The sequence below is a fragment of the Grus americana genome, chromosome 4, assembly GCF_028858705.1.
Source record: "Grus americana isolate bGruAme1 chromosome 4, bGruAme1.mat, whole genome shotgun sequence".
In the NCBI taxonomy this organism is placed as follows: Eukaryota; Metazoa; Chordata; class Aves; order Gruiformes; family Gruidae; genus Grus; species Grus americana.
In genome coordinates, this window is record NC_072855.1 from 56,890,018 (window position 1) to 56,914,697 (window position 24,680).

Consider the following 24,680-nt stretch of genomic DNA (forward strand, 5'->3'; position numbering starts at 1 on the left):
CAAGTTCATTTAATTTTCATCCTACATGTATCCAGTCATAAGATACAGCCACTTGTAGCTTACTCAGACACTGTATATCACACTACCACTCTAAAGTAACACAATTCCATTATGGGGCTTGTAAAATTAACCAAATATTAAAGAAGTTCTACAGCATAAATAAGGATTCTGTACAGAACTACATCTTTGTATCGTGCCACCTCAAGCCATCTTGCTTTGATTTTCAGCAAGCCTTAGTTCAGCCTTATTTATTCTCGGTCTTCACATGATAAATTTGGTAGTACTAGAAGTATCAAGCAACCAGTCATGTGGATTGTCTTCGATTTCTTGAATTTTAGATCACTTTTGACTAACAGTGCATCTGCAAATGCAGCCCCTGAAAGCAATTACTTTAAAAACTGCTTTGCTGCTTAATACAGATAAAAAGTGCTATCGTCAACCTCTGCAAACTATAACACAGAGCAAAGAAGCAACTTGAAACAACATTTGCAATGAGTGATCACATATTTAAGCTTTTTTTAATCACAGGCTGTACTTAAATCTTGATCTGAGGATAGGAAATAATTTTCATGGGCACTAGCATAGAACCCTAATATGAAAATAAAAGCCTCTTCAGAAGTGTTCTTAATGGTCTTTACAGAAAGATGGTGATCATGCTTTACTTTTTGGAAGTTAGTAACTCTTATTAATGCAATTCTTTATAGACTTTAGAGAGAATCAGACTCTTTTTTAACTAGTCAATGGGCACACAAAGGAGATACACTGATCCTCAATCATAAGAGCTTGCAATAGAAACCATGTAATCTGCTCAAGGTTTTTCCGATGTGAGGATGGCCAGGCTTGCCCCTTTTACTGTCCTATGCATTTAACTAGTCAGTTGCATGAGCTAGAAGTTGATCCCAGTTTTCTGCTTGGTCCTGTACCCAGTCCATGCTGCTTTTAAGGATGGTACACTCACAAACTTGAGCACATCCCCTTGTGTGGAGTCAAATTACACCAATGTTTCACTTCTGTAGAAAGAATGTGACTACATCTAGGTTCACCTTTAATTTCTCCAGCCCTGGCTTTCTTATAGAGTCCTTTAACATCTCTCTGCTCACAGACATGCAATGGAGCATCCACAAATACTTCAAAAAAAGGCAAACTTGCCCCTTCATGAATCCGTCTGGCATTATTACGATCCTGAAAGAAAACAGAAAAAAAAACCTAAAAGATTGCACCCACATATCATTATTGTCTTTCTGCTTTCAAAGTTCATTTTAAAGAAGCTGATAGTAAACTGTAAACAAGTTCTCAGAGTTTGAAAAAAGAAACATGATTTGATCAACTGATGCCCTGCAAGCTACATCAGTTTAGCTACAGTTCATTACATAGTAAAAGCTGACATGAAGATCTGAGATATTTTACAGTAACCTGATTTATAAAAAAAAAAAAAAAAAAAAAAAAAAAGAAGCACTAGGCATAGAATGCAGAATTTTCTATGCGTGCCCCATCTTAGGGGTTACATCCCCAGTAGTTACATCTGCCTTGCTCACTGAAGTCAGAGGAGGTATTACCTGCTGCTCCTGATAGGATCACCATTCTCTCCAGACCACCAGATTTCTCTACATTAGTTAATCGGACAAGACTCATATACTCCAAATACTATTTTACTTGTATGGTTTGCCAAGCATTGAAACAATTGGTGAATTTCATTTAGAGAACAAAAAAAACTTCCAAAAATTCCACTAAAGCCATCTCTTACTGAATATGGTTATTTTTCCTCATATCTAAAGACTTCTGTTTTACTGCAGGACCTTGAGTTCCCCAAATTATCATCAGAACTGTTTGCACCACTATAACCAAAGAATTAACACCTTCTGAAGTTGTGAAACATCTGAGCTACAGCCCCTGGGTCATTCTTCAAGATACTTGGTGTTCACACATCCTTTTTGTCTCTCCTACCATGTTCTCATACACAGATGAAAAAAAGTCTTCACAAAACACTGTGAATACAGATTTATGTTAATTTTCAGTATTATCTAATGTCATGTTGTATACACAGCATGAAACACGATAAAGAAAACTACAGGAAATTAAACATTTTTCCCTCAAGCCACTTGATAAAATACAGCTCACGCCATTCATTCACTGAAGGAAAAGTTGCTATTAAAAAAACAGTTTAACTGATTCTCCAGGTTAAGTGCATGCTTAGTCTTCATATTTATAAAGTATTGGAATCTACATGGATCAAAGCAAATACTGTAATTTTAAGACTCTTTCTTGGAGTATCATTTGGGTTTGTTCCTAATATTAGATTAATAATTCTGCCTAATAGACTGAAGGACAGTTCCAGTTATAAGACTAATGTAAACTTTTTTTATATTTAAGATAAATGTTTCTGAAATTTGAGTAATCATCTCTAGAAAGCACAAATGTCATTAAAAAAACAAGCAAGCATTTGATTCTGGCTACGTTCATTGAGGAATTCATGTAACTAAAATTCAGAGTGACATTTTGCATTTTATATTTTCCCTACACTTTATCTAGAGGGTTGTCACATTTACCTGAGTATAAGGAGAGATGAAACTAGTAATGCACACCAAACCAGCATCTGCAAACAGTTTAGCAACCTCAGCAATACGACGGACATTTTCTTCTCTATCTTCTGGTGTGAAACCCAGATTCTTATTAAGGCCTTGGCGAATATTGTCACCATCCAATGTGTAGCATGGAATGCCATGGCATACTAAATACTCCTCCAGTGCCATGCTCACTGTAGTCTTTCCAGCACCAGATAGACCTAGAATATTCAATAATAATATAAATATATATTATAAGCATAGAAACATGTTAGGGCAAATTGTAGTAGAAGTACCACTGCTAGTATGAAAAATCCAAAGTGACATCAGCAGCAATGCCTTTTGGAGATGCTTACCTGCAGTATAAGCCAAGTGCCTTTTACACAGACAATAGGTATAGGAAGAGTAAGGCACAAAGTTAAGTGTGCAATTAGAAGCAGATAAAAGAGCTTGGCCTTGAAAGCTGTTGCCGCTTATAGAGATGATGCACGTTCCCCAGTGCTACTGCTGGCAGTTGTTACTACCTGAGCAAACTAAATTCAGAAACTCAACACAGAGTTAAGATGTAGTGTTTACATCAGAAGAGCAAGATCTCACACTGAAGTGAATTTCAGTCAACAAAAGAAATGAGATCACATCAAACCACACTCTGTTCTTACAGAATAACAGTACTGAATTAGACACCACAGACACAACAAAACTCACTCAAGACTCACACATAGCAGTCATGCTCCACTAACCAGAGTGTGTTAGCAACAAGCAAAGACAATTTTAATATTAAATTTTGGTCCGGTTCAGAATCTTTGGCAACAAACCTTTAAACAATTAAGAAGTCTTGCTGCCAGTCTTTTTTTTTCTTTTTCTTTTCTTTTTTTCCCTTTTTTGTGTGTGTGGGGAGGCTGTGTTAACTTTACTGCTGATTTAGCAAGTTGAATTGGCTCAAGGTTGGGCTGGGCAAACGTTACTGCTTGTGCAAGGCTAGAAAAGGAAAGCAAGGCTGGAAACAGAACAGTTTTCTTTTGGCAGCAATTAAGTACATCCCCATCCTAGAAAATAAGCATGGCAGTCCAAATTAAGATTTCAACAACTTCATCATTTACTTCTCATTGATGCAGTCTTTGAATTGCAATTTTTGTCTCCACATCTAGCTTGCTATTCACTCAAATGCTCTAGCTTTTCACACATCATTTGGTCTCCAACATGTAAGGAAATGCAAAAGTTAAGGCTATATAATAATGAATATTAAAAACAGCTTTTGAGCTGACATGTCTTTAAAATAACTTACACTCTCAAAAATTCACACTATTTTACACATGAAAATAATACTTTAACATATTTTTGATACATCACTCAGGGCTTTTTTTACTAGGACCCTGTGACTCAACAGCACAAGACATTCATTAGTATTTAGCTCTCAAATAAATCTTACTTTAAAAATGAAAAGTGATCTCTGAAATATTTTTCTATACACTCCCACCCCGTGAGTGCTGACGAGGTGAGAGAATCTTGAAGGGAGTATACTACCGTTTCAGCTTTTATTCGAAAACCTAGCAGAGTTTTGAAGACTCATGTTTGCACAGTTCTAGAATGGGTAGTATTGCTTACTTCAATACCTACAGTCCATTTCACTCCCTACTATTAGTGCTCAAACATCTTCAATAACCTAGCTTCCCCGATAGACTCTGCTTAATACCTGAAAGCCTTACTACTATTCTGTATTCTGCCACCACCCTTCTTAAAAAAGGAATTTTGGCATTAAGATTACATTTGTTTAAAAAGAATGATGACTGAAAAATGTTACCATGTAGATAACTGAGAAAACATTTTTATCATGACCTTTTTCAAAAAGATATTAATGAATTACCAGGAGAAACACAAACATTCAACTTTGCATGAAAAAAAAGGAACTACAGCTAAGTAGCTTTTCAGAAGAGTAACTAAAACAAAAGGATCCTGAGAATCAGTGACAGTACCTGTTAACCAGACCGTACATCCACGAAAACCACTTCTTGTTCCTACCACTTGGCCTCTCTTATTCCTGCTGACATGATGAGCTTGGTAGGTAACATTGGTTGCCCTCTGCATTCCCTGTAAAAGAAGGAGTTGATTAGGTCTAACTTCTGAAAGGGTAAGCTGGCAAAGCACACTAAAACTTATTCACAGGCACAAAGAAAGACTCGGAGACAGACCAATGGAAGTAAAAACAATACTCAATCCGTCAGCTGCAGCATAGATCCAAGGACACAAAGGAAATTAGAAAAGCCACCCATAGCAAACCACATCCATTGTGCTCCTTCTGTGAAACTTGGGATTGCCAGGTTAAGTCAACTACTACTTGCAAATACAACTTAAGAAAAATCAACTATAGAGATGTACTGCTAAAGATGCTAGACTTGACTTCTATTCAAGTCATTTAAGTCTAAGAAGATCAAATGGATTCTCTCTCTGAGCTACAGGTTTCCATCATAAAACAGCGAACACTGGCTCATTTTTAACTCTTAAGAGGCCTTTTCATTGCAGACTGTGCATGTCTGGTCCAACTTTCAGTTCAGCAGACACACCTGCAAACCACTCTGCCTTTACCTACAATATCTTTAGTCTCCAGAATTGAGACACTTATATATTCTGAGTGTTTAAAGAAAGTACTATTTCTCAGTGATTTATTAAAGAATTTACTTAAAAAGATGGGATTTATTAATATAATTTTAATTAAAACAAAGCTAGTTACATACTTTCTTAAAACTATTTATTCATCACAAGAAGCTGCTACATAAATATCTTAAGGAAGATGACACTGCTGTCAAACATATTTCACAATATAAGGCAAGAGAACCCACAGGAAGATCAGCCTCAGCATTCCCTTAAGCTTAAAGGGTATCTGTTTATATGAACTTTATTCATAAAAGATCAAGACCTTAGATAAACCAGACAACGCATGAACAATTAAACAGAAGAGAAGGCTTAAAAAAAAGGGAGGGGGGAGAGGGTTAGGATTACTGGTATACGTAATGCTGCTTTGACTTCTCCTGCTTACAAACATAATGCAAAATATTTGCACTATCTTCTGTTTCATCATTGTATCAGCGCTAGCTGGAAAGAAAAGCACTTATGACATTTAATAAAAAAACAAAGGGAGGATATTCATCTACAGAGTACTAGCAAAGAGCTGTTCATAGTTTTAGAGAAAGACACCACAAAGTAAGGTTAACAGAAAAATTGTATCTACTTTGTGGCTTCAAGAACTGGTGTTACATCATTCTTCCGTAGAAAAATACTTCAAAAGTTTATCCTTAACAGGAAGTTATTAATTTCTGTGACTGTACATCCCCACTTCTATACACAGCTGGGCTCATAGTTGATACAAACAGAAACTCAAGGTAGGAATAGATGTTCAAGTTTTTAAATACAATAACTCCATAATTCAGTGGTGAGAGGCCAGCATCTAAAATTAGATCAAGACTGAATACCAACCCATAAGAAACCACCACCTGCAAACAGGTTATAACTATAGAAGATTGTTATGTTTGCTTATCGTGTTATCTTCCAATAATTTACATCCTAAACCAAAACTGGTTTGTACACGAAGTCAGTGCAATACAGCTAACTAAAACCAGAAGTCAAAGACTCAAAATATCAAAAAGTCTTTCTTCTTATAGTAGAAGCAATTATGCACTATATAAAATTGGAGATCTCAGCAAGCAAATGCATAAATCATAGAATTAAAAACAACAAAAAGAATTTAAGTACTTAGCCTTCAATTAAAAGAAAAATACACTGTGCATAATGAAAGTACACAGCAATTCAAACATACATTAATAGCAACATTCTTTCTGATTAATTCCAGTTGCACTGTATTGTACCAGGCACTGGATAAACAGAAGACAGTCTCAAAGCACAACTCCCATACCACTGTCTCAGTAAGCTCTATTGCATTAAAACATAAAAACAAACATAAAATCATTTGGGTTGGAAAAGACAAATTTAAGATCAAGTCCAACTGCCTATTATCAGACTAAAATACTTTGGAAGTCAAATGTCTCATCCAAGGGGATTTCTTCCAGTCCGTATTCAGTAAGTTACATCAGTTTTCTTTGTTTTCCAGAACTAGTAAAGCAGCAGTGAAACTGATCAGGGTATTGCACTAGGCTTATAAACCATATGAAACTGAATAGGCAGACAAGAGGCATTCTTAAAATTCTGAAAAAGACACAACTTTAGAAAAGAAAAAACAAAAAGGTATCAAATAACAAATCAGCAGAGATGACAAATCCAGGCAATGAGAAGGCCAACAGATTGCTAGAGTACAAGGCACACAAGAGCAACAGAGCAGCCAGCCAGCTCAGTGGTGGGACAATAAGCCATCTCTGCTTCAGAAGCAGGCATCTAAGACTAAAGGTTAAAGTGCCCAAACAGTCTGCATGCATTCAAAAACACACCCGTCCCCAGCAGCCCCACCTTTTGTTTATGGGCACATGCACACAAAGAAGACAGCTCAGTACTACTCCTAGAGAAAGCAGCAGCAAAATCCTCCTTATCGTCCAACAGAAAACAGCTTTTTATAGAGGTGCTCTAAAGAGTTCATAATTTAGCAAGTCATTCTCTCTTGCTGGAAAAAAAACCCAAAAAACCTCCCACTAGTAATGTTTCCTAATCACATCCACTTTGCTACTAGATGATTCACTACCACCACTGAGCAACCAAAGCTGAACATTGGATTCTCAATAATAAAAGTTTTTAATTACTATCCCTGATACATACACTTACTACAAATATTAATGTGGCACAGAAAAATACCCAGGAGCAGAAATCAGTGGCTCACATTGGTTGTGCTCTTAAATTACTTAGCCAGACTTCAAATTCCTGTACATGAAATCTGATGGGTATCAACTGATGAAATTAAATGGCCATCCAAAATGATAGCAGAAATAAAAACCAGTCATTTCCTTTTACACTGTATCGAAGCATCATTCACGTGGAGATTCATATTATCAGTGTTAAAAGAAATGTATCATAAAAAAACGAGTAATGGAAAAACTCATTGTGATGAGCAAGTACTCTTAAAAAAGCTATTTTAAACTTCTTAGCCTAATTACATTCACTATAATAGTCGTTACTGAAAGGACACACTAGATTTTTGTAAAGGGGCTAATGAAAAAAGGGCATTAATCTCAAAGGTCTATTTATCTGCTTTTTTTATAACCATTGGAAATTTCCTTTCTGACATGCCCACAAAAATATTTCTTCCACCCTGTGTTGCACACTAAGTGCCTCTGCACTACTTATATAAACACTGCATTTTAATATTTTCCCTCCTACTCACCACATTAAATAGAAATAACGCTTCAGTCCACTGTGTTTCGTTATAACAGTAATGTCAGCCAAGAAGGCTGATGTATCCTTCCTTTCTTCCCCCCCCACTATGCTAGTTTGTTTCCCCACATGAAATGTGAAGAGAAAGAAAGAAAGAAAGAAAGAAAGAAAGAAAGAAAGAAAGAAAGAAAGAAAGAAAGAAAGAAAGAAAGAAAGAAAGAAAGAAAGAAAGAAAGAAAGAAAGAAAGAAAGAAAGAAAGAAAACAAAAGGAAATTCTAACTCTGTCAATTTCTCTGTGTAAAGATTTGCTGAGATAGACTTGACCCATTTTTTTTCTTATTCTTGATGTTTTGCCCAGTTGCAACTGTAATTTTTTTTTTGCCAAAGCCAAATCTGACTATCAGTGCCAAACACTAAGAACTTAGATCAGACATCCAGATGAAGAAGAGCAAACCCAAGTTGCAACACCAAGATCAAAAGACAGCAGAAAAAGATTATTGCTTAATTGTTTCATAGTTAACAGACAGATCACTAGACTGGCATAAACGGAATTTATTCTTCATTACTTCAGAGCAACAATGAAACATTCTGCTGCTACAGTCACTTTACATCAAATTTTAACTTTTCACAAAGCAAGACCTCTGGGGTAGAAGTAAAGCTTTCAATGGCAGGCAGAGACTCCCCAGGCTACAGCACCAACTTGAGACAGCTTTGAGGTTGGAAGCATCAGGAAAGAACTGTGTAAAGAACAGGCATGGTTTCTATACAAACCATACATACTCAAGAAGCTGCAACTAATTCCGTATTCTTCTGCTCTAAGATGACAGTGTTGATTGCCCAAGCTAACAACTCCCATAAGCTAACAATAGCAACACATCCAGCATCATCTCTGAAATGTAGTCTTATCTTTAATGCCTTTCCCATTTCCCAGTCATCTCAGATATTTTCTAGGCCATTTACTAATTTGCTCACCATGTGCCTTTTATAAGCCAGGGATACTCCAATAACAACACATTTTTATGGTATTTATTTTTCAGCGCCAATTTCCTTCCAAACTGCTCTCCTCAATAGCCAAAGAGCAACTCAAGCAGAGTGAACATCGCCCGTTTCCTTTGTCTACATACAAAGACAAGCAAGGAGAACAGACACAGCTCCAACATAAAAATTCGATCACCACAGATGCTAAAACAACTGCAATTCACCTGAGAGTCTGTTTTTTCGCATATTTAGGTGAGGTTTCAGGACCCATTCACCAAAAAATCTGCCAGCAATGCCTTCCAATAGCTACTTTCTCAAATTCTGGTTTGAAAATTTGCGCTTTGATTTGGAGAACTGTGCTTGGGAAAGAAGGGCAAGCCCAGAAATTATATCTGAATGATAAGATGTTTTACAGTTATTAAAAAAACATAATTCACCAATCCATATTCTGCCATAGCCTACAGCCTTACATTTTCTCCCACTTAAAACAAAAATTCTTACTTTTATTCTCACAACTGCCCCCCAGAACGCAGTTTGCCACAGCAATACTGATACAATAAGGCATCTAAACATCTTTGCATGTAGCACCACCCAATCTGCCAAATGCGTGCTCTCCTGCCATTTACACAGACAAGAATCACAGCAGTAGAAAGCAGCCAGAATCTTCTATAGTACTGTGGACACAAGCCACTCGGCGATAACCTGACTAGAAGGACTTCACTTGCCACCTGCTGCAACAACAGCACAACCAAGAGCAGAGACAGCTTATTCACCAGTGCTGGAGTGGAGTCATCGGCTGGCATCAGAGGGAACAGACAAAAACGAAGCCAGAAATCCTCTGCTGAATATGCTCTCAGAAACAAGAATTGGGGCAAGTTCTCATTAGGAGTTTCTTGCAAAATGATGCAACACCTCAGTTGCGTTACAAATTCGAGCTACACTAAAGGAAGCATTCCACAAGTCTTCCCATCAAGCTAGTTTAATGGCAGCATTTGTGGCTATGTTCTGTGCTGCTCTGTAATATGGAGTTTGCTGTGCTCAGAGGCGGGCTTGGTGAGGGGGTTTCCACAGACAGAGGTGTATTTTGAATAGGGCTGGATGCCTAGAGAAAGTTTGGATGGCAAGGCTCTGTCTACTCTCCTAGGGGCTGCCGATTCCATCAGGGTATAATAGGTCGCTTTGATTTTGCTCTCAGCTGAACAGACGCAGTCAGAAGTACCAGAACATTTGTCTGTGGAACGTGTGAATCAGCAGCATTTTTTTTTTCATGGTGAAGCTTATTGGGTTATAAAGAGCATTTCAGCTGAAGTCCTCTGAGGAGTAAGGAAGAAGCGGAAGACTTCCTCCGCTTGCCACATAAAATAGAGGGGGTTGCTAACCTCAACTGAACTCAGCAAACAGTTAGTGTCAGTTAATTTTTTTAAGATATGATTTGCCTCATTTGGACAAACCCATCCTGGCTTTGGTGCTGACAAATTAAATGATACAGAGTAACTTTTGAATACACTTTGTTACCCCCATCCAGACACAATCTATTTCACTGTCTTCAAAACATGCAATTTTTACCTTTTCCTCATAGAAACATAAAGAATGTAACTTATCAATTACTCTTTTACGTAAACAAGTTTGATCTTGAACGCAGTGGAAGATGCTTGGACAGGCACAACATCTACTGAATGCTTTTTAGTACAATACCAACTTCCCTGTTTTTCAGGCAACTGTGAGACTCTCTTCTTCTTTAAAAGATTTGTCATTTTAATAAGAAAGTTGTGGCCTGTACTACTCACAGCAAGACTTCGAAGACTGTTTTACACTATTACTTTCATATCAAATGTTTTCTGGATCTTATCTCTCATCTGCTTCAGCCCAGCATTGTTCGAAAGAAATTACACTTTTTTTTCCCCCTTGTCTTGCATCATCAAAAGTATCAAATGTTCTCAAAGGCCTGCAGTGTATCTTCTAAATAGCTGCATTTTGGTCTTTGCTGTAAACCGATCTTGCACCATCTTTATGAAGAAGAATGAAGGCTTTGGTTAGATTTTTTAAGCCCTGTCTCGACAGTTTTCCACATAACACCCACCATACAAAGAACCTCAGTCTCTGGCCAACCCAGGGTTATGAATGGCCACATTGTACATCGCATTCTTAAGTCTTCCTTCTTCCAGAACGCTGGAAGCTGAGGGCTCACAACGGAAGAGGCTGGGATGAAACCCCCAGAACCCCGGTCCTCTCCGGAGGGACTTCCTGCCCTTACCCACAGGCAGCCCCCGTCTTCCCGAGGGCTGCGACGGAAAACCAGCACATCGGTACGGGGCGCAGCCCTCCCCCCAGGGCCTCCCCCGCCGGGGTCCATGGCGACGCTCCCCTCAGGGTGCCCGCGCGGCCGTTCCGTTAACGGTCTCGGCTCGCGGCGCCCCGCGCGCCCTTCACTCCGTATCCCTCCCCGCCCCGGGCGGGCGGCAGGGAGCGGTGCAGGGAGCCCCCGTCCCGGCTGCCGCCCACTGCCACATCACCACGGAGCTCGGCCGCTTCTTCCTCCCTTCCCTCTCCTCTCCTCTCTCCCACCCCCCACTCCCCTCCACGCCCGCTCCGGTCCCCCGCACGCCCACCTGCCCACAGGCGCCCCGCTCCCCGCCCGCTCGCTCACCCAGCTCGGCACCCTGTTGCTCAGCTTGACTTTCTTGCACTGGCTCTCGGGCAGCTCCATGGCCGCGGGGGCAGCGAGAAGAGGAAGGGAGGAGGAGAACGGCGCCTTCCCTACGGATGCTTGACGCGGATGAAGCCGCTGCCGCCGGGGAGCCGTGCCGTGTGCGCGTCCCCGCCCGCGGCTTGGCCAAAGGTGGTGCAGGGAGGAGCCGCGGCCCGGCGGGAGGGAGGGAGCAGGCAGGGAGTGAGGTGGCGGGGGGGGGGGGGGAAGAGGAGCCTGGCCACGCGCGTGCGCCGCCAGGCGGGGCGGTGGCGGCGGGAGGCAGCCACTTCCGCCGCTGCCACGGCAGACCGCCCGCTGCTGCCCCTGCTGGGCGGCGGGGGCTGCACGGTGCCCGCCCGGTGGCCCTGCCTGCGCGGCCGGCGCGTTGCCTACCGGCGCAGCTCGCTGCATTCCCGCTCGCTCTGCACTATAACGTTACGCTTGGGCGGCATTACGGATGCGTTATCTCTTGCGTGTCATGCTTTGGATTGCAGAGTCAGACCTACTCGTTTGGAAATGACGACTGCAGCAGTAAGAGGCTGCTTGTCTGCTCGTACTGCCGGAGTCGCTCCTGGCACCAGTAACCCAGAAGCTCCCCAGGTTCTCCAGTTACCACGCAGAGGTGGAGGAGAGGTTGTTACGCCCCTGACGCCATCAGGAAATGTTGGGGAGGGGGAGGGAGCGAAGCGACTGTCTCATTTTTCTGTGACGGGGACAAGCTAAAGAGGTAGCCAAAGCAGAGCACTCTTTTCCTCTGCCTTTGCAGAAAGATAGGGCTTTGCTGCAAAGCTTTAGCTTGGAGGTGATGACACTCCGAGAAGCAGCAGAGTGGGCATGGGTGGTGATGCTGTCATGAGTGACTTGGAAGGCAAGGATTGTTTCGATTAAACCTCCCACCTTTTAAGGATTTCCCCAACAGACAAAGCTAATCCTGTGCTGCATTCTAGGAAATGTCTCCTATTGTGAATTTAGAACCAGTTCTTGGATTCTTACTTCCAGAAAGGAACTGGTTTAGCACTTGGGTGCTAATCCCAAGGTGGAGATGATGTCATACTAACAGGAGTTACATTGGCTGTATAACTATTAGGCCATTTATATTAGTTCAAGAAAGGAATTGCTTTAGCACTTAAGTACTAATCTTAAGGTGGAAATAGTGCTGTACTAACATGAGTTACATTTACTGTAAAAATATTAGCCCATTTACAATCTGTATGTAGATTGTTTGTTCTCTGGTAGTTTAAACAGGAAATAAAAAGGCCCTCTTTGTGGATGAATGTTTACTCCTAGTATATTAGAAAGACATCCTTCCAAAGATACTAAGATGTTGGTTTTAAAGGACATTTTGGAATTCAGATTAAAAGCTTAAAATCCTTATGCAAGGTAGATGACGTCTCTGAAATCAGGAAAAACAATTGCAAATGCTCTCAAGCAATTTGAAGGTCAGATAGCATTGATACAACATAACTAAGTGTTGTGGTTTAACCCAGCAGGCAGCTAAAACAACTACAAGGCGTGCGCCCACTCCCCCGCATCCTGATCCAATGGGATGGAGGAGAGAATTGAACAGAAAAAAAAAGCCAAAACTTGTGGGTTGAGATAAAGACAGTTTAATAGGATAGAAAGGAAGACATAAAGGAAGATGTAGTAGTAATAATAATAATATAGAATATACAAAAGAAGTGATGTGCAGCACAATTGCTCACCAACTGAAACCGATACTCAGTTCTTGAGTGGAACTGCTTCCTGGCCCAACCCCCAGTTATATACGGAGCATGACATCATATGGTATGGAATATGATGGGGTTACAGCATAGTTACAGTGGATAATGGAAGGGCAACTGACATCATCTACCTGGACTTGTGCAAGGCATTTGACTCTGTCCCGCACGACATCCTTGTCTCTAAATTGGAGAGACATGGATTCGATGGATGGACCACTCGGTGGGTAAGGAATTGGCTGGATGGTTGCACTCAAAGACTTGTGGTCAATGGCTCAATGTCCAAGTGGAGAACGGTGACGAGTGGCATTCCTCAGGGGTCGGCACTGGGACCGGCACTGTTCAACATCTTTGTTGGCGACATGGACAGTGGGATTGAGTGTACCCTCAGCAAGTTTGCTGACAACACCAAGCTGTGTGGTGTGGTCGACACGCCGGAGGGAAGGGATGCCATCCAGAGGGACCTTGACAGGCTGGAGAGGTGGGCCCGTGCAAACCGCATGAAGTACAACATGGCCAAGTGCAAGGTCGTACACGTGGGTCGGCGCGATCCCAAGCACAACTATAGGCTGGGCAAGGAATGGATTGAAAGCAGCCCCGAGGAGAAGGACTTGGGGGTATTGACTGATGAGAAGCTCAACATGAGCCGGCAGTGTGCGCTTGCAGCCCAGAAAGCCAACCGTGGCCTGGGCTGCATCAAGAGAGGCATGACCAGCAGGTCGAGGGAGGTGATCCCGCCCCTCTACTCTGCTCTTGTGAGACCCCACCTGGAGTACTGCGTCCAGCTCTGGGGGCCCCAGTACAGGAGAGACATGGAGCTGTTGGAGCAAGTCCAGAGGAGGGCCATGAAGCTGACTGGAGGGCTGGAGCACCTCTCCTATGAGGACAGGCTGAGAGAGTTGGGGTTGTTCAGCCTGGAGAAAAGGCGGCTCTGGGGAGATCTAATTGTGGCTTTCCAGTACCTGAAGGGGCCTACAGGAAAGATGGTGAGGGACTGTTTATCAGGGAGTGTAGTGACAGCACAAGGGGTAATGGGTTTAAGCTGAAGGAGGGTCGATTTAGATTAGATGTTAGAAAGAAATTCTTTACTGTGAGGGTGGTGAGGCACTGGAACAGGTTGCCCAAAGAGGTTGTGGATGCCCCATCCCTGGAAGTGTTCAAGGCCAGGTTGGATGAGGCTTTGGGCAACATGGTCTAGTGGAGGGTGTCCCTGCCCGCAGCAGGGGTGTTGGAACTAGATGATCTTTAAGGTCCCTTCCAACCCAAACCATTCTATGATTCTATGAATATCCCTTTGGCCAGTTTGGGTCAGCTGTCCTGACTGTGTCCCCTCCCAGCTTCTTGGGTGCCCCCCTGCCTTCTCATTGGCAGGCCGGTATGAGAAGCTGAAAAGTCCTTTACTGCTTGGCAACAACCAAAACATCAGTGTGTTATCAACATTATTCTCATCCTAAATCCAAACCATAGCACTATACCAGCTACTAGGAAGAAAATTAACTCTATGTCAGCTGAAACCAGGACACAAAGAAATACAACAATCATAGTTCTTTATTTAGGCTTGACTTGAATGACAAGGTTGTACAGCATGTTGTCCTGCAAATAACTGTTCAACAGATGGTCCCTGGCTGTATACGGACATTCTGAGCATGACAAACAGCAACAGAGGCAGGGCCTGGATTTTAATTAGCAAAATCTCTCACACAATGCTCTCCCAAGCATAGAAAGAGAACCAGCATACTGCCGTGGGACAGTGGGTTGAGGGCTTCCCCATGTTGACTATTCAGTTATGTCCAGGGCAGGCTTAGTTAACTGCCCTTTGTACAACATTGTTTTTCATGGCTTAAGATTAATTCTAAATGTTATTTGCAATCACATTTTTTTTTAAATTCTATGGTTACTTTATTGTATCTCTGTTGGTATAGATTGGTACTGTTCATTCCGCAGTCTGAGAAAATAGTGGGAAGATGGTAGTTTACAAGAGTAGTAAATTAAATCAAAAAACACAGGCAGCCCACTTAACTATGGAAGTGACTTCTTACAAGTACCTTTGGCTCCCTTGTGATACTCACACACTGACTGGGAGCAAGACACATTGCATTTTTTTAAATGGTCTGCATAGGGGTTTTGCCTTGGTCAGCTGTTTGCCAGCAAGGAGTTCCATCCCATCACGGGATTTTTTTTTGCCACCTAGTTTCTAAAGGAACTGTGTTGGATTCTGATTTGAAGGTTGAGAAAATAAGGCTTTAAGCACAGGTGAAGTTTTAGGCAACGGTACTTACAGTTTGGAAAATCACAAGAAAAGAAAATACAGTTGTATTAATCAAGATGTATGCACAGTACGGCCCAAACAGACTGAAGGTGGGGAACTGCATGATTCCTTCCACAAAGTATTGCAAAAACCTGATGAATGGACCATATACTAGTGAAATCTGAAGTGCAAATATTGAAACTGGTGGCCAGACAGATGACATAATCTGTCTGGTAATAAAAAAACATTTCTGAACAGCAATTCCTAAAACAGATTACCTTTTATGATTACACTAACGTTCTAAAACATATACATACGTATGTGTATATAGTATAGTAAAATATTAACTATATCATAAAACCATGTGTGTGGATGAGGTATATCAGGCAATAACCAACATTTACATATTTTACAGAGACTAATGTCACAAACATAGGTCATATTGGCTCAGTTCTCGTCAACGCTGTTTCAGTGAAAATGTAAGTATATTTTTGGTGTTCAGCAGTTTGACATATAAGTCCATCCAGAACTGCCCAGGCATTTTTCCTCTCTTACATCTTAAACTACTAAAAAAGGAGATGAGAAGAGCATTCTTTAAACATAGGAAGCAAAGATATGTTAATTTATACAAAGTTTTGGGGAAAATGAACAACCTATAAATTCTTTGTAAGGTTATATGTAAGTTCTGCTTGGCTTTTAAGGGGTAAGTTCCAATTCCACTTTCCTGAAATCTTTCATGATGAATTGATTTAGATATCCAAGCCAGGTGTTTTCTGAACTTGAAAAGCAAATTTCTGTGGGAGCTCTTAGTGAAATTCAAATCAATAAACAATCTCTGATGAATTGCTGTTATTTCTTAATCTGCTTCCAATTGGAGATCAAAAACTGTTCTCATGGCAGCAGGTGCTCTTGCAACCCTTCTCCATGGAGCTAATGTGCTGTATGCCTGTGCCCTAACTAAATGTTAAAGTCTGGTAAGAGAATGACAGCAGAAATGACATTACGAGCTAAATCTTTGGCTAGTCTGAGACCCCAAAAAGAAGACCCACTCTACCTCTGGAAGAACCACCAGGATTTAGTATTCTTGAGTTGATTGTGATGCTGAGTACTTCTGTCAAAGACCTACTCTGTAAAATGACCATAATAAATTTGGATTTAATGTTCCTGCGGGAGCGACAAAAACAAAATGTCCATTACTGTTGTGCTTAATTTCAAAAAAAGGAAATTACACAAAAATGGAGGTACTTGTTAAAAAGGAATTACTAGAAACTTTATGGGCAGCATGGAGACTGGTTAAAGAAACTGTTGGATCCTGCTTTGAAGGTTGAGAAAAACAGGCTTTGAGCACAGATGAAGTTTTAGACAAAGCAGCCTACACCCACATAATAGCACTGAAGAAGGACTGACAGCTCAAAGCAAATTCTACATATGGAAATGCTGACCAGACCAACTCATAGGGAAATCCTTTCAATTCTACATAGGCATAATGCCATAGAAAAGAATTCTCTACTGAGCTCTACTGAGCTTCTGCATAGCCAGTTACACTATCTAATACCAATCAAACCCAAATATACAGTAAGAGTCCCAATGTGCATTATTTAACATTTTCAAACAGAGAGATACATGGTACCATACAGTTTCAATCTCCAGTAAAATCTGAGCTACTGACCACATCCGGAAAAAGATGAGAAGATTTCATCTTAAGTTAAATTCCAAAGAAATGTACAAATTTGCAGGGGGAAAAAAAACAGCTTTTAAATGAAAAAGTATTTATGTAATCACAATATCAAAAAATTATGATGTCTGAGATATTTACTTTTTAATACAGTGTTTCACCAGACAATCTGTCCCAAGATGTCAATTGAAACAATAAGACCTAAATCAAGCTTTAGGATGTTCAAAATTAGACAAGATTATTTTGAATAACTTCCAGACATCAGTTATAACATAAAAGGAATGTCTGAATTAGACTTGACTACAGACTAGAGTCAAAGTATTCTCCTGTTTAAGACTGACCATCTACTTGTATATGACTGATATACAAACCCAGAAATGCCTTACCTATAAATATTATCTTTGAGATGCATGTTCTGTTATTTCTAGGAAAAAAAAGTATTAATGAAGCATTCTCAAGAATCCATCTACTATAGTCACTTTCAATAAAATGAGAAGCTAGGGTACAAATTCCTTTAATACTGGAATTGCTCCTCTAGTAAGCATTCTGATCATATTTTGATGACATGTCATAGTCACGTAAAGATGCATCTATTCAATTATTTTTTTCTTGAAAAACATCCACAGCAATTTTGCCTTTTTTTTTTTTTGAGAAAGAGATCATCTTCAATGTAGCTGATGCTGCCTACATAGAAAAGGCTCGTCACTGTTCTGCCAGGATTGTTTCCAAACTTTATTTCTCACATAAATCATTCTTCTTTTGACACCATTCTGGTAAATGAGAATTTCAGAATGCCTTTTAAACAGATTAAGCATTTTGCTCAAGCTCTTCTCAAGTATTTTTCGACTCTGGAAGTAGGACCATGAAGCAACCTCTCCTGGCTCTTAACCATAAATTCCTTATTTAGTGGTGTCCTGTTAGAGGTGCTATTTTTCTTCTGTTGGGTTTGTGTAGCGGAAAAGATGACCACCAAAAGCTACCTGAGATTAATGTAATCAATGTATGGATACATCATCTGTAATGCAGCTTAGGTTTGCAGACAAGATATGCTCATCTACATACAAAATATGCAGATGCAGGAAGTCCTGTATAACTCCCATATTTGAGAAAGATGGGAATAGAGGAGATATTTCTGGGAACCCATTCTCTGTCTTTAGCAAAAGCTTTTAATGAATTCTTTAATATTTGGACTGAAATGTACGCCCAGCAGAAGAACAATCTGTCCCAGCTGTTTAAAGAAGCCACAGAAAAATCAGCAGAAGTGCTCATAAAAACCCTGGGTGATGAGAATACCATTTGTTGTCTGACATACTGCTGAATGTTCACCTCAGATTTCTTTTCGTGTCCCACAATAGTGAGGATTAGAGCTCTCTTCCCAATTATGTTGCCAGTATTCCGTCTGCTGGGTTTGCTCTTTAGATAGACAGATAAACTCACTCCATGTGCCGTCAGCGTTCCAAATGAAGTGGTCTATTTTGGCCAGCAGTGAGAGATGCTGGTTGGTGGCCAGTTCCAGGTAATACAACGATGCTATGAGAAGCTGAACAGGTATCATACAAGGTAACAGGATACACAGTAAGGCTGTGTTGTCCGATGGAAAGCTGCCTCTGACAAAAGTTCAAGAGAGGTAGACTGAGGGAGGTAATAACTGGCAAAGAGACACAGCAAGGGCCAGTGCAGATACTAAAATTCTGGCTTAAAACTCCTGCAGAGTTCACAGGGTGCTCACTTTGTAAAGTGAAGTAAAATAGAATTTTAATAGTGAAACAAGGAAGCCCTCAGGTGTAGAGCAAAAGACCATGGTGCAAAGTTTTGAAAAAGTTGATCTTCATGCTCCATATTTTGCAAAAACTGCACACGTCCTCTAGAATGTTCCGAGTGCTGGCATGTCAGCTGCTGTAACAGCTGTGGTGACCACTAGAGGTCCTTCCATGAATAAGAAATAATGCAGGCTATGGCCTTTCAGTTTGGCGACTATCTGATTTGGGGTATATTTGTTTTATTTTGTTCGTCATTAACAACATAAAAAGGTAACTTTACAAGAGAGCTAAATACTGGACTTCTGAAGATAATTGACTATCCATGTACTCTGTAGGTACGCAGTGACTGTAGGTAGACCTAGGTGACTGCTGACATTTTCAGGAGTGCTAGTTAATTTGATTGGGAACTAGACATACACCTAGGAACCTGAATACTTTGTTGCATGCTTCTTTGTGTCTTTCAGTAATTAACACCCTTAAAAAATCTGGTCCAGTGTTTAAAACTTAAAAAATATTTATCTATAGGACAAATGTTTATTTTCCATATAATTTGTTTACTTTAACTTTAGGTACTATATAATTTCACCTTGTTGTATCAGTCTTTGACAGATACAAGGACATGTGTATTGTTTATTTAAACATCAAGTGCAAGGCTGAGAAACTCTAGACAGAGGAATCTCTAGTGAAGCAAAACTAAAGCCAGAATAACTTTCAAGGTGTTTTCTCTATTCGTATTGAAGTCTTTGTTCAATGTTTGAAGAAAACTACTTTTTTTTTCCTTCTTTCTTCTTCCACGGCTGGATGTGACATTATGTGGAAAAAGAAATCTTGTGGAAATCCTGTAAATAAGATAAACCTGGTGGGGTCTCTGGGATTAGGAATGGAACAGAAGTAGTTTATCAGGCAGGAAGACAGAGAAGAAAACAGGGAGAAGGATAAGCAGTTACAGCTCCTGTCAGGTGAGCAAAAGATGAAGAAGAGATATGCAATAGTTCTTACCCCAAAGCCAAAGAAGGACCAGCTCTTCTTAGCTGTGGTCCTAGTAGGAGAGACAAGCTGAGAAAGAAAGTGAACGTGAACTAACACTTTGTTTCCTCAGGGATGAGGACATACAGAGGACTTTCACACTTGTCAACAATCCCAGGACGTAACGTCCCTAGGACTGGTTTTGCCAAATCCCAGCTGTTGAAAGGGATATTCCTTCCAAGAGAGTAAATGGTTTTCAACTAAAATAAATTTATTGTACATAAAGATTTGCAAAGTAATTTCTAATGTCACTGTGCTGTTGAGTTGCTTTCGCACCAGCTACAGGTATTCTACCACTTTCTGTTTACTACTCACTACGTACATCATTTAGCTTAATAATAGTTTTTGTCATTAGAACACAAATTTTCATTAACGAGGAAAGCCCTTTCTCAGAAATATTTGTAATACAATTTCTTCTTCAGTCATTTGATTTGTTGCAAATGAAAAGTGAGCCATTAGAGTGCTTTTTAATAATTTATTTCTCTCAACATGCAAATCCACCTCCTAACAATAACACATTTAGGAGAAAAATACCTGTCTCATCTTGAAAAGATTTTTGGACAGCTGAATAGAGGGCTGTATCACAAGCATACCCACCTGTTGGAAACAACTGTAGCAGCCTGACTATCTGCTATGATTAATGGGATGAAATTTAACAAGTCCAAATGCCGGATTCCGCACCTAGGATGGATTGACGCTGGGCACAAATATAAATTGGGAGAGGAGTGGCTGGAGAGCAGCCCTGCAGGAAGGGGTCTGGGGGTGCTGGTCGGCAGCAGGCTCAGCATGAGCCAGCAGTGTGCCCCGGCAGCCAAGAGGGCAAACCCCCTCCTGGGGGGCATCAAACACAGCATCGCCAGCCCGTCAAAAAAGGGGATTATCCCGCTGCATTCAGCGTTGGTACGGCCTCACCTCGAGTGCCGTGCGCAGTTCTGGGCCCCACAGTTTAAAGATGTGAAGGTCCTTGAATGTGTCCAGAGGAGGGCAAAACAGCTGGTGAAAGGGCTGGAAGGCATGTCCTGTGAGGAGCAGCTGAGGACTTTGGGCTTGTCTAGTTTGGAGAAAAGGAGGCTGAGAGCAACTTCATGGCTCTCTACAGCTTCCTGAGGAGGGAATTATAAAGTGTATTTTGGTGGAGAACACCCAAGGGCCAAAGCTAACAGAGATTCAAAACACATTTCTAGTTCAGATCATAAGGTGCTTAAATGCAGCAACTCAGGAACAGGGAAAACTCTAAAGTACCTAATCAAACTACAGACATTTTACTACAGGTTAAAAATATGGAATTATTTGCCAGATGTGCAGGTCTGAAGCAGCTTTAACTGAAAGACTGTCTTAAAGACATCTCTAAGGAACTTACAATTAGTATTTTCCCAGAATAACTGCTTTAATCCACAATGGGATGCATTACCAACCAGAGTTAGGAGCAGAGCTGTTGTTGCAAGCTGTCTTGGTGATACTTCACACCCAGAATTGGTCCCTTTCTGTGACCCCCCTTCTGGTTAATAGTGGCAGCAGCAACAGTTGTTTGGTTGGTTGTTAGTTAACTAACAGCTAACTTGGTTCCGGAGCAGCAATCTCTCACTTCAGTGCTTCAGACTGATGCTTGTCTCAGCCTGACTTTACTGTGGCTTTGGTCAGTGATACAGAAGTGTTTGTACCCAGACCTCTCACTGACTTAAATTAGAACAGATGATTAGTGCACTTAATCAAATCAAAAGGACCTGAAGGTTTTAGCCCTTTTTAAGAGGCTTTCAGGCCAGTAGCTAATGGGATCAATCCTTAAATGCTAGAGTAATCGTTTATTTTCCTTTCGTTCCTTCTGATGTTTGAGAAGAATACTCTGGTATACCAACAAACACACCAGCAAAATTGAAATAGGAGAAAAATAACCAAAAAAATGCTAGCAATTTAACCGTTCTTTCCTGTGGGCACAGTCAATTTGGTCGGACCCATTTATTTAGTCACCTTGGCTCCTCTCTGTCTCCTCAAAAGTTCTCTCCTATGACTACAAACAATATGAAAAATGGGAGGGAGAGTTTTACAAAGGTCTCTGAAACCTTTTAAACCTTTTCAATTTTGAATCTCATTGGAGTAATCCTTTGAGTCACTAGAGGTCCCTAACCATAGAGCTAAATGTGATCACGAGGGTTACTCCTGGAAAAAAGTCTGGAATTGTTGTTACTGTCTGAAAAAAAAATGTGCAGTCTCTTGAGCTAACTCTTCAGTGAGCAGACCAGATGGGAATGCATCCAGAATCTGACATTCCATTCAGTGACAGCAGATCACGTTTCCAGGCTGGAACCTGTCTGTTCAGCAAAGCTTCGATTTTGAATTGGGGGAAGAAATCCTGAAAAACATAGCCCCAAGATAGTGCCTTGAAGGCTTTCAGAACAGGACATACTGAGGTGGGAGAAGAGTAAAGAGAGCTCCTTTCATCATCATGTGAAGAATGCAGAAAGAGAAGGAGGCAAAGAAACTAGGACAGCAGCTATATATCTGGTGGGAAAGTTTTTCTGAAATGTTGGCCTGTAAAATGTCTCAGTAAGAATGAATCATTACTTCATGAACACTGTAAGCATGTGTCCTTATCATGCATCTTTCTTTGTTGTAATATCTTTCTGCCATAAACACTTCTAATCATATCAGGCTTTCTCCCCAATATCAAATGGTTCATTTAATATAGACTCCAATCAGATAAACTGGATGACTGTTAAACATTGTTATGAATATGCTGTGTCTATGTGGAATATGTTTGTACTCAGGTACCTATTCTAAGGATTTGATCTGATTATGAACTGCATTTACCTTGGACTTAAAATATTGATTGTAAGCCCATATGTCATTTCTTTACCTGTATTTTGAAGCAGAATTCCAAGAGGAGTTGGCATAAGATTGTAACATTTTGGCTATTATCTTTTGGACAAGGAGATGCTTGTATTACAACACAGCCTTTCTAGTCTGCAGCAGGAGAAAAGAATAGGGCATTTAAGCTACGGATCACCTGATTCCAGAAGGTGATGACAAAGATAGAGAAGGACTTATGGAAGAGGGGCTGAGAACTTAAAAAAAATTAAGAACTATTTTACTTGGGCATTTCCACCTGAAGCAGGTAGAACAATTGCAGGAAGGAGTCCTGTCACATTGAACAGATAGTCTTATAGTGATTTGAAAGAAAAAAGCACATTGCATTCAGATACTGTTTTCTAACCAATAAATCTGCTACCTTGTAAGTAAAGACAGTATTTTAGTTCTTTTGCCACTCACTAAGTCTTTGCCTTCACATCTATGTATGCCCAAAAGACTAAAACATAGCCTCAAATGTCCATGCAAATCAAATTCTTCTTGAAAGTGTGCTTGAACAACAAAGGAGCCTCAAGAGTCAGCAATAGGCACAGGAGTCAGTTTGCTGAACTGTACGTTTGGTTTCAGAAGGGAGCATTAAAATTTGCACCTCACAATACAAACACAAATGAAGCACCTGGAGTCTCTTCAGGCTCCAGAAGCTTAACACATACCAGGCCTTGTGGACTGGGAGCAAACAGCACCATCTGGTAAGTGTCCAAGGAGCAGACTGACCTGCTCTGCGGCAGCATTAACTCATGTATTACATTGTGTTTCATTTGGGCACGGCAGATGTGGCTGCAGTTTCTTTGGCATTTCTAAATCCTTATAAAGGTTATGTCTGTATATGGCCTTTAAAGTCCATGGTTTACTAGGTATTCACTTACATTTTAATTCACACAAAGGATTCAAGTAATGTTCAAGAGAATGCCTAATAGTAATTAGAGAAATCTTGGGAGATTTATTATTGTGATGAATAATTGTTCATATTAACAGTATTACTCAGAGTTAGATTGTAATTATATAAAATACAGCCATGCAGGAAAAAATGTTTCAACAGTGTGCTTTTGTTCTCTAGAAAACTGTGCTGCAGCATCATCTTTCAAGACGTTATGAGAGAATGAAAAATAAAGCTCACAGTAATTTGAAAAAAAGAGAACATCTGAATAGGAGGGACAAAAAAGCAGAACGGAAGAAGTTAAATGAGACAGAAAACAAAGAAAACTTTGAATTTGTAAAGCGAGGTGTACCTGTGCCAGAATTATCACCGTATTCATATCCAAATTTTCCTTTATACAAAACCTCCCATTTCAATCTTCTGTTAGTCTGGAAATCAAAGCAGATGATCAAGATGAAATTACTTGAAATGCAGGCATTCATAGAGTCACCCTTTCAAGAAAATTGTTCCTCCTCAGTAAATTTTAGAGACAGTGCTTCATAAACATCATTGCAACACTTCCAGTGTTTACATATTCCCTGATGATTTTGAGTAATAAACACCATGGCTGTTTTGACTGGAAGAAATGGTTACATCTAGGTTTAGCTTACCACATGTAAACATAATCTATATACCTCAATCTGCAGTCAATCAACAGAGTGCTACCTAAAGTCAATCTACAGGACAGAGGGGAAGAAGCATGACGATTTAGTTGTTTAGGGTCTAAGCCAAAATGCTTCTACATAGAGCTCTGAGTTCAATAATTTATCTAAATTGACTACCTTCAGGTAAGGCCGCTTTAAACTGCTTCTCTGTGGGAGCTGGGCAGTGAGTATGGTCTTGTTACTACAAGAAGATGGAATATTGCCAAAGGGCTATTTTATCCATATTTCAACAAACACTTTTTTTTTTTTGGGGGGGGGGTGCGTGCGT

The 24,680-nt window shown here is 40.4% G+C and overlaps 1 protein-coding gene across 3 annotated transcripts in view; it reads right to left on the reverse strand.

The window, feature by feature from the left end:
* The window catches only part of PAPSS1 (3'-phosphoadenosine 5'-phosphosulfate synthase 1), a 54,702-nt gene extending 42,919 nt beyond the window's left edge, over window positions 1-11,783 (reverse strand). For 2 of the 3 annotated variants that reach the window (XR_008576888.1, XR_008576889.1), the window contains exons 1-4: window positions 11,498-11,746; window positions 4,535-4,649; window positions 2,547-2,782; window positions 1,044-1,182 (exon numbers count right to left, since the gene is read on the reverse strand). Coding sequence is in view for 1 of the 3 variants with exons in the window: in XM_054824223.1 (XP_054680198.1) it covers window positions 1,044-1,182; window positions 2,547-2,782; window positions 4,535-4,649; window positions 11,498-11,557 (550 nt within the window). In the remaining 2 variants the exon portion in view is untranslated. Of the gene's footprint in view, window positions 1-1,043; window positions 1,183-2,546; window positions 2,783-4,534; window positions 4,650-11,497 lie in introns of all 3 variants that reach the window. The other variant, XM_054824223.1, reaches the window with a different exon arrangement.
* Window positions 11,784-24,680: the final 12,897 nt, after the last annotated feature.